Here is a 17,700-nt window from a genome sequence, read left to right as displayed (position 1 = left end):
TAGTCTATCAGCTACTTTATTCCCCTCACGAAAGCAATGAAAAATACGAATATTACAACCAAAAGCACGAATGAAATTACGACAATTACGAAGCATATTAAAACAATTTTTAGACTTCCTCTGAATCTCCAATATATAATTTTTTTTCATCATGAAACTTTATATCAATTATTTAGTTGTGTTGGGTCTATAGACCGCCTTGGCCCAAGTTCTAAGTATGGTGTAAAATTTTCACAACATTCCATTAACCAAGATAGTTGACATCCACGACATAATGATTGAATGTGTAAAAGAGGTTCCTGATAAAGAGCAAAAAAATAATAAGCCAAGTACAAGACCTATCACCTCAGTTTCATTTTACTTGACAACAGGGCCTCTCTTAGATACGGTACACTGAATAATTAAAACATGCTTATGTACTTCCACTTTTGAAGGCAACAAGGTGCTAGCAACTTGATCATTAAAAAATAATTTGCTTATTAACAAATCAATTGGAAACATAAAGTCCACCTCCCATGATCATGACAACAAATGTCAAAGCTGTGCTTACCAAGTCTCCTTGCACAGTTTAAACATTCAAGTCTGATAGAACTATCCCACTCTAATCACCAGATGCAGTCCGTCCATATTTTCATGACATTTAGAGATCAATTTGACAGTTTACGCCCACGACAGGCCAAAGCTTTGTAAGAGCCATATATATCTGCTGGGTCCGGGTCACCCACCTTGACAGGTCACACGCACACTCTAATCCACATTAGTATGATATTGTCCACTCTGAGCCTAGTCCGCACGGATTTGTTTTTGGGCACCTTCCCAAAAGGCCTCATACTTATAAGGAGTCTCTCACTTCCTTAATCTTTCCATGTGGGACTTAGGATGAATACCCCAACTGTACCTTTCACAACATACAGGAAGGGGTTAATTGTGAATCTGAAGCTGTAAAATCCTTTTATGCAAAGACTGTGTACCTTAGCATGTTAAAATAAAAATTTCCTTTATAACCCATACTGATTTCCTCAACTTAAAAATAAGAATTGTAAAGATATACTAATGGGAGTGTTTGAGATGAGAAATTAAAAGTGATAAATCAAAATGATATTACTTTATCAACAGAGGAAGTAGTTTATTACGCGACAAAAGTGCAACTATATTCTGAAGACCAAAAAAATAAGTACTGCTGCAAATGAGACACGAATCAATCATAGAATGATGGAATGAGAAATTAAGTGCATTTAGATTAAGCAAGGTTTGATAAAATCAAGAATAATTCATAAGTGACATAGGTTTACAGTGAGACTGCATCAAACCTTTAACAAGATATAACAGGCTAGGTTCATATTACTATTGTATATTCCAGTTAATTAATAAGAATTTGCCTGATGTCAATTAGTTTTTTACAATCTTCTTTGATGACAGTAAAGTGCAGAATAAGAGACAAATCAGAAAAAAAAAGTCTTACATACAACAAAACAAGTAAGCTCCTAGACTTTGCTCAACTAGGATATGACTCAGTCTAATGAATTGTGAAAATGAGTGCCAGCAAGTTAACCTCAATAGAATTTTGTAATTAGTTTAGAAAACAACAACCGATGACTGATTCAAGAACAACTCTCTCACCTTAAGAAGCATCTCCAAGAGCAAAAACCGAGTAAGAAATGAGAAGGTAGGCTCTGATAAAGGAAGCTGACAGACGCCATGTCAACCAGCAATTCCGATGAAGTTTTGGTGGTACGAATTTTTGCTAGTCCTTTTCTCTTTTTACTTACATTTATATATGCAGTATGCTCCTTCAACTATCCTGCAGTTCACAAACACATTACTTGGTTCCGAATTACAAATGTTAGGATAAGTAAAATCTTACAAACATTAATCACACAGAGGAAAAATATGGTAGAGAATGAAAAAATGACATAAGCAGTTTGCAATATAGATGAACACCCCCCATCTACTCTGTTTGTAGTGTGTATATATCTGTGTGAACTCTTATATTCCTTCGTTTTCCTTTTTTGGACTGAAAAAAAAGGCATTAGAAATTTTCACTACACAATTTTTTTTAAAGAAACTATGTAACTATGTCGATAAAATTTGTTACCATGTAAGGAAATTCAATTACTAATACCAAGAAAATTTAGAAATCATGTGAAAAAACTCTTTATGGCGAGATCAGAATGATCTGAATTAAGTTAAGCACAAGGATATAGCAGAACAAAAATATGAAACTAAAAAAGGAAAGGGAGGGGGGCTTCTTCGATATCTTAATATGAAAGCAGAAGTAAATACAGCTGAAATAGGACCATAACAGAAGAAGTTATAAAATATAAGAAAACACATAAAGGATCTATCCGTTTGGTTGGACAGAAAATATTTTTTCATTTTCAGGAAGGAATTGAGCATGTTTTTCGTTTTGGAAATTAGGAAGTCTAATTTTCTTACATAATTAGTTCATCCCAATTCCAACCCAAGAGCATATACCTTCCCTGTTAGTAGCCACAATATGTTCATACATTAATTCCAGCTAAAATTTACAATGGAAGAGATGAATGAGAGAGAAGCTCACCAATGCCTTATAATTATCTCCCAAAGAATGGAATAAAAAGGGTGAATGAAATCACACATATTCAGTATAATGTTTTCTATTTTCTTGTTTCCTCAGTGTGATGGAGATGTAAAGCATTTCAAGAGTATTAGCAAACAGCTACTGGCATCGCTCTCAGAGATAATAGAATCGATTCCAAGTGCAAATCCAGAACATAACAACATCCTTGCTGTCGCAAGCTATTTCTATCGCACTTCTTCAGCTATTAGGGGGCTTCAGAGTTCAGAGAGCAGCCTGGCTAATGAAACTGAGATACTACAATCTCTATCTCAAAGCAGTGATATGGCGAAAGACATCTTAGGAAAACTTCAACAAAATGGACAGACAATCATGGATGATGAAGTGAAGAACATGATAAAACAGCTAGAAGATATTATCAATCGAATGGGTTATGACTTGAGTTTAATACCACCATCTGCATTCAAGGATGAAGAATATGCAGATATCACAATCAGCTCACTCTCAGAGGAGATGAGAAATTTTCGTTTTGAGACCAGCCTATTACAAGAAACCAAGCCCAACCAACAGAAAACAAATCAACTGTATCTGGAGGATCACCCAGATGCGGAATCAATGACAATAGAATCAGACCTCTATTCAACCAGCATGGTAGTCTGCTCAGAAAACTCTCATGTATCAGATATTCCACAGATAATGGAAGCCATTAGAAGTGCAAGTGAAAGCAGCAATAGACACGTTGGAAACATGAGTAACAGATTATCAAGAAGTATGACAGAAGTTGATACTCATATGGAACCAATGTATAAGAGTTTCATTTGTCCACTTACTAACCAGGTCATGGATGACCCAGTGACCATAAGTAGTGGACTGACGTACGAGAGGAGGGCAATCACAGAGTATTTCAAAAAATTTGGAAATTCAGAAGAAGTTAACTGTCCTATCACCAGGGAGAAGCTCCAGAGCAGGGCTATGAGCCCCAATTTAGCTTTAAGAAGCATATTACAGGAGTGGAAAGACAGAAATGATTCTGCGCGACTTAAAGTCATACGTGCAGCTTTGTCCATAGGCAGCACAGAGAGTATGATACTTGAAGCATTGAAGGATTTGCAGAACCTCTGCCAAAGGAATCCCAAGAAAATACAGGAAGTGTACAGCATAGGAATAATACCATTGCTTGTCAGGCTTCTGGAATTAAGAGACAAAACTGTGAGATGTTTAACACTGGGAATGATTCGTCTATTAGTTGAGCAAGGTGAAGCAAAGGTTAGTGCCCTTCTCTCCCTCTCCCCCACCCTCCCCTAATAAGGAGACTTTCCTTTTATTATCCATATGAATCGAACTATCTAAGGAAAAATGAATGTTAGATTTGGCTAACAAGTAGATAGTAGAGGCAAAAGGACAAAGAAGTGATCGGCTAACAGAAAGGTCCAAGAGAAGTAATGTATCACCTGTAAGAATAACAGATATCCAAAGCTAATGAACCAAATGGTACAGATATTATAAATCCTTTATATTCGGCCTAATAGTTTGTGACTGGCAACAGTTGCATTTATGCACAAAAAGCAGCTAATTTTTTTTTTTTAACAATATTTATTTATTCATCTGACTGATAGTACTGGATGAGCAGGAGCAAATTGCGAAGACACCAGTGATATCTGCAACAATCAGAATGCTGTCCAGCAGCTACCAACCAATAAGACACGCTGCACTATTACTCCTAATTGAGTTTTCCAAGTCTAACTTTCTCTCAGAGAAAATAGGCCATGTCACTGGAGGAATTCTGATTCTGCTCCAAACAAAGTACAACAGATCTGTAGACACCTTTGCTTCAGAAGCAGCAGACCAAATTTTGAATAATATGGAGCGGTGTCCCAGCAATATTAAGTTCATGGCAGAAATAGGATACTTGGAACCTCTTCTTAGCAATTTGATTGAAGGTAAACCTAATACTTACTTCTCATTGTTTTGAAATATCAATTTATCATTCACAAATCATGCCAGTTTCCCTTAAATTTTCTGTGCAAAGGTAGCCAACTAGAAGTATCTAATGCATTTAGACAAAATGATCTAAACCATGAAAAATCTTGAAACTTTGAGCAGGATCTGAGGAGAGGAAGTTGGAAATGATGACCTACCTAGGTGAAATAGTACTTAAAGATGACAGCAAGACTTACGTGGCAGAGAGAACAACTCCTGTTCTCATCCAAATGCTGCACAACAGAAATCCCTTAACTAGAAAAGCTGTATTTAAAGCCCTTGTTCAAATATCCTCTTACTCAGCCAGTGGTAGAATACTAGTAGAAGCTGGAATTGTAGGAGATATGATTGAAGAAATATTTACCAAAAAAATATATAGTGAACCAATGGATTCACTTAAAGAAGCTTCGGCAATACTAGCAAATATCCTTGAATCTGGGATCGGATTTGAGAATCTGACTGTAAATAGTCAAGGCCATACCATGGTTTCAGGTTATGTCATATTCAACATCGTCTACATGATCAAAAATTCCACCCCGGATGATCTGAATTTGAATCTTATCAGAATCCTTTATTGTATGGCAAAATCTATGAAGTCAGATAACCCAATTACGTCAGCAGTGAGGGAAGGTGAAGCAAGCTATACACTTATTGAACTCATCAACAACCCAAGTGATGAAATTGCAGTAGCAGCAATAAAACTTCTAATTCTACTCTCATCCCACATAGGGCATTTACTAATTGACAGACTCTGCAAGTTAAATGGCCAACCTGAGGGTCTTATACAAAGCCCTGCCAACTCTAGTCAGATCACTGAAAGGCAAGCTCTATCAGTCTCATTTCTGGCTAAACTTCCTCATCAAAACCTCACTCTCAATCAGGCCTTGCTCAGTAAGAACACAATCCCTGAAATCTTGCAATCAATAAGTCAAATCCAAAGCAGCGGAACAAGACAAAACAGGTATGCCTGTATGTACTTGGAGGGGCTAGTGGGAGTACTAGTTAGATTCACAGCAACATTACATAATTCTCAAATGTTGTTTTTGGCAATAAATCACAATTTCACTGCGGTTTTGACTGATTTGTTATTGGAAACATCAAGAGATGAGGTACAAATCTTAGCTTCTACAGGATTAGATAAACTCTCAGCACAATCAACACGTCTCTCAAAGCCACCAGGGCCATCACAAAGAAAGCGGAAGAAATTCTTCAATCTGTTCTACCAGGCCAGGTTTTTAGCCTCTGGGTCATCAAGGAAAACCAAAGTGGAACTTTGTGTAGTTCATAAAGGTGTTTGCTCCAAAAAAGATACATTTTGCTTGATTGAAGCAGGGGCAGTTGAGAGACTCTTATTATGCCTGGATCATCAGAATGTTCAGGTGGCTGAAGCTGCATTATCAGCATTATCGACATTACTGGATGATAACGTTGATGTGGAACAGAGTGTGAACATACTGGATGAGATGAATACGATACAACGAGTGTTAAAAGCAGTGCGATATCACAAGAATGAAATTCTGTGGCAGAAAGCATTTTGGATGATTGAGAGGTTCTTAGTGAAAGGTGGGCAAAGATCTTTATCTCTTGTATCACAAGATAAGTTATTTTATATTACAGTGGTGACTGCCTTCCATCATGGAGATGCATACACAAGGCAGATGGCAGAAAATATTCTACGGTACCTAGATAAGATGCCAAGTCTCACTGGCACCTTTACCACTTGATTTTTCCAATGGTGAATGTGAAAGTCCTGGTTTAGAGTGATTAAGTAGATGGAGATCCTAGAAATAAATTGAATGATGAAGAAAAAATAGATTTTAGTGATTTAGTCTGAAAATGACCCTTGTATAGACTCGGGGGGCTTACTAGATGTATATTGTTCTTTATGAATAGAGGAAATCACTGTGAGAAAGGGATTCTATTTTCCCTTGTATATGAAACTATTTTACTTTCAGATTTACCAGGCTCATAAATAATCAAGAAGAAACTGAGACAATGAAACCTTTTTACATTTATAAAATGCAGTTGATCTTTTCCATCAAACTACTTTTCAGCCAAAAAGGCTCCAAGCTATTAATGGAGTATTGAATAGCCGGATTATTCATTTCGGAGTTACTTAGGGCCATACCGTCAGGCAACTTTTGGTAAGTATCCACTAGCTCTAACCTTAAGAATTAAGATGTGTTTTTGGTAAGTTATACTTTTTTTTTTTTTTTATAAGATGTGTTTTAGAATTAAGATGTGTTTTTGGTAAGTTATACTCTTTTTATAAAGACTAAAATAAACCCGGTCCACATTAATTACTGTGGTTGCTGCATATTGACTGTTGACACTATCCTTCACTTCGAGAATCCTTGGTTATTTACAAGTAAAAACCTAGTCACTAGGAATCTTGTTATATTCATCTATATATGAATTTTCAAATCATCAACTTATTTTATAATTTTCACTTGTAAATAACAGTACAAACGTGCCAAAGCAATATGGTACAACTAAAGAAATGCATGAAGTATGTGTTTAGACTGCAGATCTAGTATGAAATTAATCTGTAAGCCTAAAATTCAAACTGTTGATAAAAAACATGTGCATGTAAATATTTACAGTGAAATCTTATAGTCATAATAGATTAATACTCAGTTTAATTTGTCCAAGCAATATACAAATCATTACAGTATACAAGACTTTTTAGTAAGACACTCGCGGCTCGCCTAGAGAAAAATTAGAGCATATGAAACCTCATCAAACAATTGCAGAGGTGTTTTATTCAACTCTAGACTGGAAAAGACACTCAACAGACCTATTACTTGACAGCAGCTAAGTATAGGACAGTTAATTATTAACACATAATATTTACTATATAGTCCATTGTACTCCAAAATTGATCAATTATCTTGATACTGACTGAATCAGCTTTCATTGATGATGAGAGGATTATACGTTTATTCATGTCAGTAGTCTCAGTACCAAAACAATGTGTGTTGGTAACCTTCATAGAACAGGGAATTAATGAAACTATGAAGTGCTTTTGTGAACACTATTATGAAGTATGAAAGTCCAATGATGTTCTACCTATGTGCATGATAGAGAAGTACCCATGGAAACATGAAATAAAATTGACCTGAAATTACAAACAAGGGTAAAGGCTCACTTGTCCACTGATGTTTGCAGTCCTTATTCAGGATTGTATCCCAGTTCAGCAAGCAGCCTCATGAGTAACAGCGTAGCTGAAAGACAATCTCAAACTCTCATTGTCAAACCACTCTGAATGGAAGCAATCAGAGTCATGCATCTCTGACAAGCTCCAAGCTTTCCTCTATTGTCTTAGCCTCAAGAAAACTGCATTTACATGAGCAAATGCTTCAGACTGTTACCTGAACTAGGCTGTTCATATAACCTTTTCCTCATTGCATTGTCCCCACAGGTGCAAAGACTTCACAATAAAGATGTAAGAAACCAAGTAAAGCGCTCAATATCCTCACTATCATACTTGATAACAGAGTTCACCAAAAATCTCCACACGAACAAGTTCCATTCTTGAATAAATGAAAGCGGACAGAATCTCTTACAAGTATTTCTCTCTGTGTAATTTTAGATATGAACTTTGTCGCAGTGTGGCAATCACCACAAACCCTAAGATTCTTAACCACTCTAATAGGGAGGCCAGGCGGTACAAACATCAAGCCGAAAACAATTGCAAGTCTCTCACTGTGATGCTTTAGTATTCGCATCTTTTCAGAATCCTCAACATCGTGAAGAACAGAGCTCAAATCAGGTTTATAACCTTCCTCAATCATCTTCAGGTTCAACTTTTCCATCTCAGCATATATCTGGTCCAAATACGGGCTGGACTGATCGTCAGCAGAGAATACATGTACTTTATTTTTAAACTTAATCCAACTATAACCAGGCTCTTTCCTTATGCCTCTATCTCTCATTCCCTTCCTCAACTGAGCAACATGTTCCCATTTCCCTTCAGCAGCATATAGGCTGGAAAGCAAGACATAACCTGCAGGGTGTTGAGGGTCTAGTTCAAATAGAGAATCGGCAGCCCAATTTGCAATTTCCATGTTCCCATAGACTCTACATGAACTCAGGACTGTACCCCAAGCAATTGCATCAGGGATGTAAGGCATTTCAGAAATAAAACTTTTGGCTTCTTCTAACCTCCCAGCACGACTGAAAAGATCAATCATGCAAGTATAGTGATCAGGAGTTGCAGCTACACCATGTTTTTTCACCATCAAGTCAAAATACTGTTTTCCTTCTTCTACTAGACCTGCTCTGCTACATGCTGAGAGAACACCGACAAAAGTAGCTTCATCGGGCTTAAGTCCATGAGAAAGCATTTCCTCAAAAAAATGCATTGTTTCACGGGCCTTTCCAAATTGAGCATATCCAGAAATTAATGCAGTCCAGGTGATTTCATCCCTCACATTCATCTCTTTAAACAACTTTAAGGAATCTTCAATACTTCCACATCTTCCGTACAAGGTAATGAGTGCATTAGAGACAGCAACAAAGGATATTAAACCAGACAATAAAGCTTGATTGTGAAATTGAACACCCTCTTCCAAACAAGATAAATCAGCACACGAACTAACAACACTTCCTAACGTAATGTCATCTGGTTCAATTGAGTTCTTTTGCATCTCGAGGAAAGTTTTAATAGCTTCCTCCGACAGACCACTCTGACTATAACCCACTAGCATTGCAGTCCATGAGACAGTATTTTTGTGTGTCATTCTCTCGAAAACTGTCCTTGCATACTGTATGTAATTACACTTGCAATACATGTCAATGAGAGCACTGCCAACAAATACGTTCCCTTGATATCCTGTTCGTATTATATAAGTATGAAGTTCTTTCCCTTCTTTCAAGAATCCCATTCTCCCACAAGCAGCTAAGACACTTCCAAAAGTAAACTGGTCCATGGCAAAACCTTCCTCTCGCATCTTTCTCATCAAAACAACAGCTTCCCTGTCAAATCCATTTTGAGTAAGTCCTGTTATCATAGTTGTCCATGTAATTGAATCTTTATATGGCATACTATGCAACAAACACCATGACTCATCAAACATCCCAAGACGCGAAAACCCTGCAATCATAGTATTATACATCACCAAATTCCTCTCCGGTGCCTCCTCAAAAACCTGTTGTGCATCACGAACAAATCCCAACTTGGAATACATATCAACCAACGGATTAGCCACAAACATATAAGAAAGAAACCCACACTTCACAATCTGCCCATGAAGCTGCCTACCCAAATCAACACAATCCATATTCGACGACAATATAAGCATCGTCGAAAACGTTATCCTATTTAAGTTCATAGTACCCTCCTCCAACATAGTCCTATAACCCATCACAGCACAATTAAATTTCCCACAATTAGCATAACCTGAAATAAAAGCATTCCATGTAATACCATCTTTTATTGGAATAGAATGAAAGAACTCCAGCATTTCGACAAGACGGCCCGCCTTGGAATAAGCCGATAATAGAATGTTCCAAGAAAAGGGGTTTGGTTGAGGCATTTGATCGAACACATGGCGTGCATAAACTAAATTTCCGAAGTGATTGTATGTGCTGATAAGATTGTTTGATAGAAAAGTATCTGGGTATTTCTGGATTTTGATGATGAAGCAGTGAAGCTTCTTTACAAGTTTAAAGTTTAGAGTTTCGCAACATTTTTTGAGGATTGAGGAGTAGTAGTTTGAGGTTGCTGACATTGTCTTTTGACCGTTAAATGTGGCGGGGAGATATTATTTGGTTTTCATTTTTGTATTTTTTTGTATTTGTAAATTTCGTGGGAAAATGTGTTTCAAATCTGTTTTTTTTTTTTTTTTTTTTTTTTTTTTTTTTTTTTTTGGGGAGAGGGGGCTCTTAGAGTTATAAGGACTTATAACCATAAACAATATTGTACGGCGTAATCCGACATCTGAAAATTCTTTCAATATTTTAACTTGTGATTCAAAATAATACGTGTTTCGGGTGAAAATAATAGGACCTTGCCGAAGGTTCTTTGCAGTGGCTGAAGACTGACTCGATTCAAATAATGTCGGGCCGAGGAAGACCCCTCCGACGCCGAAGTCAGTATAATGTGTAGAGAGAGAAAATTATGCAAGAGAATTAATTGCTTGAAGCTTTTGTGAATGAATGTAAAATGGCACAATTGACGGCTTTTATACCTTTGCACAATAGAAGAGATGGGCCCAAAGCCAAATGGGCTTACTATGTTGACCGGACCTTGACTTGACTTTGACTTGGCAATGATGATTGGAGAGATGAACCTTTGACCTTGGACTTTTAATTTAATCATTTATGGACTAGACCCAATTAGACTAAATTGGACCCAAACACTACATAATACAATTATTTAAATTGCCATTTTAAAAAATTAATTTACTAACAACTAGTTATTACCTTATTGTGAACATGTTCCCCTAATAGCTAATTTGACAAATACGTCTAACATATGCTAATTGATATCTATTGAGCTGAAATTTAATTGGAATATAAAGAGTAAACTTTCTTTATTGAAGTGAAATGAAATGAAAAATATGATAAACAAATCCTAAAGAACAATAACTACTCTTATAACTACAAGATTGAAGCGAGAAATTCTTCCCAAGACCCAAATTTTTCTATTAAATTTCCAAGGATGAAGTAGTAGAATTTCATGAGGCAAACGAGCAAAAAAAAAAAAAAAAAAAAAATAATAATAATAATAATAATAATAATGTGTATACAAGAATGGATGTCGAAATGCATTTCACCTCCTAGATTTAGTAAAAGCATTGCAATTGATTCCTTACACTCACATTATTATCCTCTTAGATTTGAGTGTGCATATTACTTCTTAAAATAGATGGTAAAACATTACTTAAGTTTATGAATATACTAAAAAAAAAAGATGAAAAGAGGGAGATTTAATGGCAGGGTCTGCAATACATTGTTGAAGAAGTTGGGTGAAGAGAGTTCAATTTAAGCTCCGTTTATTTTGATTAAAAAAAAAAACATATTTTCCATGAATATAATTTCCAATCAAACATTTTAATTGTGAAAAGAAAGAATGTCACGTTTATCTTTGCACTATAAACAATTAAGCACCCATATTCTTCTCCCCTCGTCTATCTTGCTTCCACTCCCATTTTCCTCTCCCTCAACAATATTATTTTTGAAGCACACGGAATAAAATCATTTTTACAATTGTATTTTTCTTTGAAAAAAATTCCATGGAAAATTATTTTTCCATAATATATATAAATATATTGCATCATAACAAACAAAGCCTTGTAATGGAACAATCATTTAGAGACGGACCAAAATAGTATAAAAGACGATTAATTAAAGATGAAGGAAGTACGTAGTATTAATTTGCTTGTTTTTTTTTTTGGTTCACTGTTCTTGCAGGATTAGCAAACTACCTGTGCATGACTACTATAATTCAAAACAACCAAAAAATACACCATTCTACAATAATTAACTAAGAGAAAGATAAATATATTTTACATTCCATACTGAAATATGATGAATTGATGAGAAAGAAAAAATTTTGAACACTAGTCGCCCCTCCGGCCCTCCCCTCATGGCCTCATGCCAAAGCAAAAGAGGATCAATAACCCCATAAGTAGCCACATAATTCTCTGCAACGTTTCGACATTTTAGAGGTTGTACATCAAGGTACGCCTCAACCTTATGCTTCTCCAACTTCTGAGTTGTGCTTAACCATTAAAAGGCATTATTATATATTCTTCAAATTTTAATGTACAAAGAGCATCAAAAGCTTGTGATGGAATTTGTTCTCTAAGAAACAGAGTTGTTAGGAATATACATCTTGTACTTGAAACGATAAGTTGGGGATTTCTTGAAGCTTCTTCAAATCACGGTTTTCCTTCAACGTCAGGCATCCAATCTCCGGTAAGAGTGGACGAGGGAACTCCTATGAACAGCATTTAAATGTTTATATTGATGAAAAGGTGGCTCAAAAACAGAGATCAAGATTCGGCTTTCATTTGACCTGTTGGCGTTGAACCTGCAGATATTAGAGGGAAACGTCAGACAAGTACAGTGGTGGTAGAACAAATCCAAGGGTTGAGAATTCTTACCGCTTGTTTCTTGGTTGTCAAGGGGTGAACTGGCATTGAAACCCATCTGCACAACATTGTGAAGCTCGCCATCCCACGCATTAGGTAACTGTTTGAACACATACATATTAATAAACAACAATAGAAGGGCCAAAACTAGTACCATATATTTGACAGCCAAAAAAGATTTCTTATATCAAGTTTGGTTCAGGCCACTCTTTAGTCCAGGTTGTATTCATATGATGAGTCAATTGCTTCAATTTTAGGTCGTTTGATACTATTTTGGTCGGGTAGTATTTTAGTTTATTATCAATTAACATATTATAGTATGATAAAACGAACAATAAAATATTGACATGTCGAAATAATTTCTGGATCAATACAGTTATATCTGTGTCTGTAAATTTGGGCACAATTTGGATTAAGGTTGCGTAAATCACTGTTTCAGATCAGGTATTGGAAACGGGTCAAAATTGAGACATTCACTTGATAGAACACTCTTACCTGCAAAGCGGATTCTTTGTACCCTCCTCCCATATTTGATAATTGCGAATTAATCACCCTCCTCAGTATATCAGAAGAGGTTCCAGAGCCAGGTAGACTAGGAGGCATAATGGATGGCTGAGTTTGATTTAGGGAAGGGTAAGGCATTTGAATCTCTGGAGAAAACGGAAGACCAGAAGAAGGACCAGCTCTTGCTGAAAACATCTGCTGTAAAATTAAAATAATTAATATACAGCATCAGGAAACCAGGTTTGTTATAAGTCTGTTTACAAATGCACTTCATTCCGACAATTTAGCAACTAAAAAGCATTCGATTGTTACTCACATCTTTTGCGAGAAGACGCTCAATATTGAAGTCCAGTCGAGGATTAACTGTTGCTAATTTCATTGATAAAAACTGGGGTAAAAAACAGCAGAACAAAAGAAACATAAGCCATGATGTTTGAAGAAACACATGTGAAGATAGTTGCACAGTTGGAAAATTCATGCCTTGGAACAATTATAGAAAATTTATCTAACCAGTAGAAAGAAAAACAATATCCTAAAAGGTCAGTGTTGGAGCCAAAGACTTGACATATTGGTGCATTGAAGTATACAGAAACAACCAAGAACTGAAAGTAAGACAAGGTAAAAATCATAAGATAAATCATATTCTGTCTGTACCTCAACCTGCCGCTGTAATGATTGTACGTAATTAATTATTTCATCTAGCATAACTGCTTTACCCGTGACCTGCGAAACAGAGCTTTAGTTGAGAGTTCCAAAAGATGAAACCCACAGGATAATAAGTTCAAAGATCACCTTACTGCAACCAGGAACAAGGTCTTGAAGAAATTTCATCCTCTCGCTGATTTTCTCTCTCCTAACCTATAGTCAAGATAAACGATCATCAATCATCATTCATCGGTAATAAAGATAGAGAGACACTAATACTATACTAGTATAATCACTAAGAAAGTCCTTACCCTTTCAGCTAGACTATGACTGTTAGTAGCCTGCCCTCTTCGTGCTCTCACATGTATATATTCTTCCTTTGCTGAATCAGAAGCCTGAGAACTCTGTTTGACATGTTTTCCATTTGACTTATTGCCAGTTGGTGTTAAATTCTGTTCTCCCTTCTGTTGAATTTCTGAAATGTTCTTCCTAGTTTCATCGGAATGCTGCTGAGTTCCATTGGATCGCTCAGCCTCAGCATCCTAAAGTGAAAAGCAAATGAATACCGTATAATTCAACATTAAGCAGCAAAATCTAAGGCATAGAGTAGCTTTTCTTACCTGATTACCCCTTTTTCTTTTCTTTCCACCCGCAGTTTTAGCTGTTGAAGGTACCCCTTGCTCTTGGGCAGCACCACCACTAAATTCAGGTTCATCAGAGTCATTTCCAGACATGGAAACAGGTTGTTTAGCCTCTTCACGAGACCTTTCTACCATTGTCTCGTTTTTGGGCGAATTCCCTTCCACAGCCCCATGTTCTGGAGTCACGGAAACATCTTTGGAGGTTTCAGCAAAGCTTGCCTCTGGATTTTGAGGATGTCTACCAGCCAAGGTTTTATAGGCATTTCCTGGCAAGACCTCTTGTGGACCTTGCATCATTGCCCCCCCTCGAAAATAAGGACTATCAGACTGATGGATGCCTAAAGGATTCAACATATCTCCAAAATGCCCCCCGCTGAAGCTAGAAAACCGAGCCGCACGCTCAATGAAAGCAGAGTCCGCAGGAAACTGAGATAAGCTATGAGGCAGCATCCCTGACATGCTTGGTAAAAATAAGCCACTTTTGAGCATTGATAGTGGATCAGAAACGCCTGCACCATTATGAACATTCATTTCGCTGAAGCCTAAGGGTGCTGTGTTAACAGAATGTTCCCAAACTGTTGGACTAAATGAATCCACCATTGAACCGGAGGAACAGGAAGGACCAACTGCATCTCCACAAACAGCCATAGAATTCCCACTCGACACCAAACCCATTGATGAATTAGCGTAATTAGGAATGTCATATCGCCAATCAGCTGATATACCAGGGGGGTGGTAAGTCAAGGGTTCTTCATTCCTCTTCTCAACTTCCGATTTATCTTTATCATTCATTTCCATACCAACTTCAAACTATCAACAACAGTCCAAATCAGACCAACAATTTTCCTACTTTCTTATTCCCTACACTCTCCTTCAAGGTTTTCGGGTTTTGTTTCCAGTAATTCTAACTTCTATGTTCTAACACAAGCAGGAGAAAGAACCAAAAACCCCTCACAAGAACCCCAATTTCGTAATTGAATTAAGAACAGAAACCTGAAAAGCCAACAACAACCCACCAAAAATTTAAACTCAAAAATCAAATGAAACAATACATAATAACCATTTGAAAATTAAATTTAAAAATCAAGCAAAAAAAAAGTTTAAGAAGACAATGACAAAGATTCCCGTCCCCCACCACCACACACAACGACCAAAATAAGCTCAATGAACCCAAAGAAATGCTACTATTGTAGACTGACAAACTTGCTACGGCGCTAGTTATAGCAAAACCAGATAATAGAAGGAAAGAGTAAAGTCATGTTACCTACTTCAATCAATGAAGTGAAAGCAACATAGCATCATTAAAACGAAACCCCAGTGTACCTATCTATTCGAAATAAAACACGAAACCAAACACGAACACGACTCGTTTACCCGAATTGCCAAGTCTAATAGCAACATAACATCATTAAAACGAAACCCCAGTGTACCCACTTCATGTACTGAGATCAACACCACAATGTTAACAGCCAAACAACAACTTCTATAAAAGCAATGACTGAACTAAACATGTACAGCAACTAAAAATGGTATCCACCAATTAATACTCAGTAAGAATCTATTCAAACACCCAGAAATTGCAGAAAAAAGACTATAAGTGCAGTCAATTTGTACCAATTCATTGATTTCAGCATAATAAATAACACCCTCAGAAATTGATGAGAAATAAAAATTAAAATTAACATAAACCCTAGTCAGAGCAAATTAATACCCCTCTTTTTTCTCTGAATCATAAAGAAATTGAGCTAATAGTGGGAAGATAAAAGATACCCATTTCAGATTTTGAGCTACTTTTAGTACTCTGACCTCCATTGAAGCTTTTTACTGAAGAAAACTTTATTGAATTTTGGCTTCTTTTTTTTTTGGGCTTGAAAATTTCACCTTCTTGTTTGGTTTTCTTCTGATTTTATATGATTTTTGAATTGCCCAGAAGCTGATATTTTGTCTAATAAACGTCCAGGAAAAAATAATTAGTTGGTAAGAAAAATAAGCAAAAGTTAATGTAAAATTTAGTAGAGAGAGAAAGAAGAGAAGCTAGAGAGAGAAAAGAGAAAGAGTAATGACAAAGGTCCTGCATTTATACCCACGCCTGCATTAAAAAGAGAGCTCTTGATGATTAACCACCGCCACTGCTACTGTCAACATAATTAATTGTTTTTAATTAAGACCAAACTTTACCTTAATCGATTAATCACAAGTTTTTACTTAAATAAAAATAGGGGTAATGCTATATGCAGCTCTTAGGGTTGCATATAAGCATTTAGGGCATGTTCTTATTGACTGAAATCAGCTGAACCGAACTAAACTGAACTGAACTGAACTCAGCTAAACTGAACTGAACTTAACTGAACTGAACTCAGCTGAACTGAATTGAAATGAATATTTTATAAGAGAAGGAAATTAGGAGCTGAACTGAACTGAACTGAATTGAGCTGAACTGAACTGAACTGAACTCAGCTGAACTGAACTGAACTGAACTGAATTTCAACGTAAGAGAACAGGCCCTTAATATACTTCCTTTTTTAGTATTAAGTTGTGAATTTATCAACAATTTACGAGTAAATCGGTGTAATAAATGTTAATTTTATGTTTATTCTTTGCACTTTTAGCTTTTTATATGCAGCCCTTAGGGCTGCATATATCTTTTTCCATAAAAGTAATTGATGATGTACATGTACATGTACTTCTTCTATTTTTATTTACTTACAACACAGTCTTGTGAAACACGATTTGAGATCGAGATTATATTATATAAACCGACGAATTATTTCACACATATACCTAACCAAATTGTAATTTTCATGTTAAAATTATTTTGATAAAATTGCTCGTATAGCCTCACTAATCATCTTCTAAAACTACGTGACTAAAGGACATGTTCAGCTGTTCTCTTTAGCTTAATTTCAGTTCGATTCAGGGTCTGTTTGTAAAGATATCACACCAAATTTGCATACACTTGTATAAGTAAGTAATACAAAGGTATCACATCAAATCTGTAATGTTTTAGTTCAATCCTTAATATTGCTTACGAAATAAAGCACATTTTACCCATGAGACAAACAATTACGAGTAAAACCAAAGGATGTATATCAATACACATTATTTATGCAACATTAAAGGTTAAGTACTTCATATACGGAGTATTATTACCACTTTGTTTCGTACTAGACTACTAGTATACAGAATAATTGACTATAAGAACTAGTTGTACGTATGATACTATTAAAATAATTAAAATCTTGTTGATTGTATGTATGTATTCTTATGTGTGAAC

The 17,700-nt window shown here is 36.1% G+C and overlaps 3 protein-coding genes across 7 annotated transcripts; 1 reads left to right on the top strand and 2 right to left on the bottom strand.

Moving 5' to 3' along the window:
• Positions 1-1,648: 1,648 nt before the first annotated feature.
• Positions 1,649-6,969, top strand: LOC110721196 (putative U-box domain-containing protein 42). The gene is made up of 4 exons (XM_021900341.1): positions 1,649-1,731; positions 2,657-3,823; positions 4,188-4,497; positions 4,661-6,969. Exons 1-4 carry the CDS (start codon positions 1,699-1,701, stop codon positions 6,259-6,261), a joined length of 3,111 nt encoding a protein of 1,036 aa, XP_021756033.1. The 5' UTR covers positions 1,649-1,698; the 3' UTR covers positions 6,262-6,969.
• Positions 1,688-11,235, bottom strand: LOC110721204 (putative pentatricopeptide repeat-containing protein At1g68930). Of its 2 annotated transcripts, XR_002511411.1 has the most exons (2): positions 7,686-11,235; positions 1,688-1,801 (listed from the first exon to the last, which is right to left on the bottom strand). XR_002511411.1 is itself a non-coding variant. In XM_021900357.1 (1 exon), the coding sequence occupies exon 1, from the start codon at positions 10,267-10,269 to the stop codon at positions 8,038-8,040; it is 2,232 nt and encodes a 743-aa protein (XP_021756049.1). In that variant the 5' UTR covers positions 10,270-11,235; the 3' UTR covers positions 7,134-8,037. The 2 variants fall into 2 exon arrangements, 1 of the variants encoding a protein (XP_021756049.1); XM_021900357.1 differs by lacking the exon at positions 1,688-1,801 and having other exon boundaries at positions 7,134-11,235.
• A 652-nt stretch (positions 11,236-11,887) lies between these two features.
• LOC110721172 (transcription factor bHLH49-like) lies at positions 11,888-16,491 on the bottom strand. 4 transcript variants are annotated; one of them, XM_021900331.1, is made up of 10 exons: positions 16,197-16,491; positions 14,406-15,419; positions 14,097-14,327; positions 13,933-13,998; positions 13,795-13,863; positions 13,457-13,528; positions 13,132-13,335; positions 12,649-12,736; positions 12,561-12,575; positions 11,888-12,482 (listed from the first exon to the last, which is right to left on the bottom strand). In XM_021900331.1, exons 2-10 carry the CDS (start codon positions 15,222-15,224, stop codon positions 12,424-12,426), a joined length of 1,623 nt encoding a protein of 540 aa, XP_021756023.1. In that variant the 5' UTR covers positions 15,225-15,419; positions 16,197-16,491; the 3' UTR covers positions 11,888-12,423. The 4 variants fall into 4 exon arrangements, with proteins under 4 accessions (XP_021756023.1, XP_021756007.1, XP_021755999.1 ...); XM_021900315.1 differs by having other exon boundaries at positions 13,132-13,338; positions 16,138-16,490; XM_021900307.1 differs by having other exon boundaries at positions 13,132-13,338; positions 16,197-16,490.
• Positions 16,492-17,700: the final 1,209 nt, after the last annotated feature.

Source organism: Chenopodium quinoa, unplaced genomic scaffold (assembly GCF_001683475.1).
Source record: "Chenopodium quinoa cultivar QQ74 unplaced genomic scaffold, ASM168347v1, whole genome shotgun sequence".
NCBI classification, from domain to species: domain Eukaryota; kingdom Viridiplantae; phylum Streptophyta; class Magnoliopsida; order Caryophyllales; family Amaranthaceae; genus Chenopodium; species Chenopodium quinoa.
This window is presented reverse-complemented; position numbering and strand designations above follow the sequence as displayed.

What these genes read in the sequence shown, in the direction of transcription:
- LOC110721196 (XM_021900341.1), top strand. Translation starts at nt 1,699, where the DNA reads ATGTCAACCAGCAATTCCGATGAAGTTTTGGTG. An exon ending in ATTCCGATGAAGTTTTGGTG is followed by an intron (nt 1,732 to 2,656) that starts GTACGAATTTTT and finishes TTGTTTCCTCAG; the next exon opens with TGTGATGGAGATGTAAAGCA. An exon ending in TTGAGCAAGGTGAAGCAAAG is followed by an intron (nt 3,824 to 4,187) that starts GTTAGTGCCCTT and finishes CTGGATGAGCAG; the next exon opens with GAGCAAATTGCGAAGACACC.
- LOC110721172 (XM_021900315.1), bottom strand. Translation starts at nt 15,224, where the DNA reads ATGGAAATGAATGATAAAGATAAATCGGAAGTTGAGAAGAGGAATGAA. An exon ending in AAAGAAAAAGGGGTAATCAG is followed by an intron (nt 14,328 to 14,405) that starts GTAAGAAAAGCT and finishes TTTTCACTTTAG; the next exon opens with GATGCTGAGGCTGAGCGATC. An exon ending in ACAAAGAATCCGCTTTGCAG is followed by an intron (nt 12,737 to 13,131) that starts GTAAGAGTGTTC and finishes GTGTTCAAACAG; the next exon opens with TTACCTAATGCGTGGGATGG.
- LOC110721204 (XM_021900357.1), bottom strand. Translation starts at nt 10,269, where the DNA reads ATGTCAGCAACCTCAAACTACTACTCCTCAATCCTCAAAAAATGTTGC.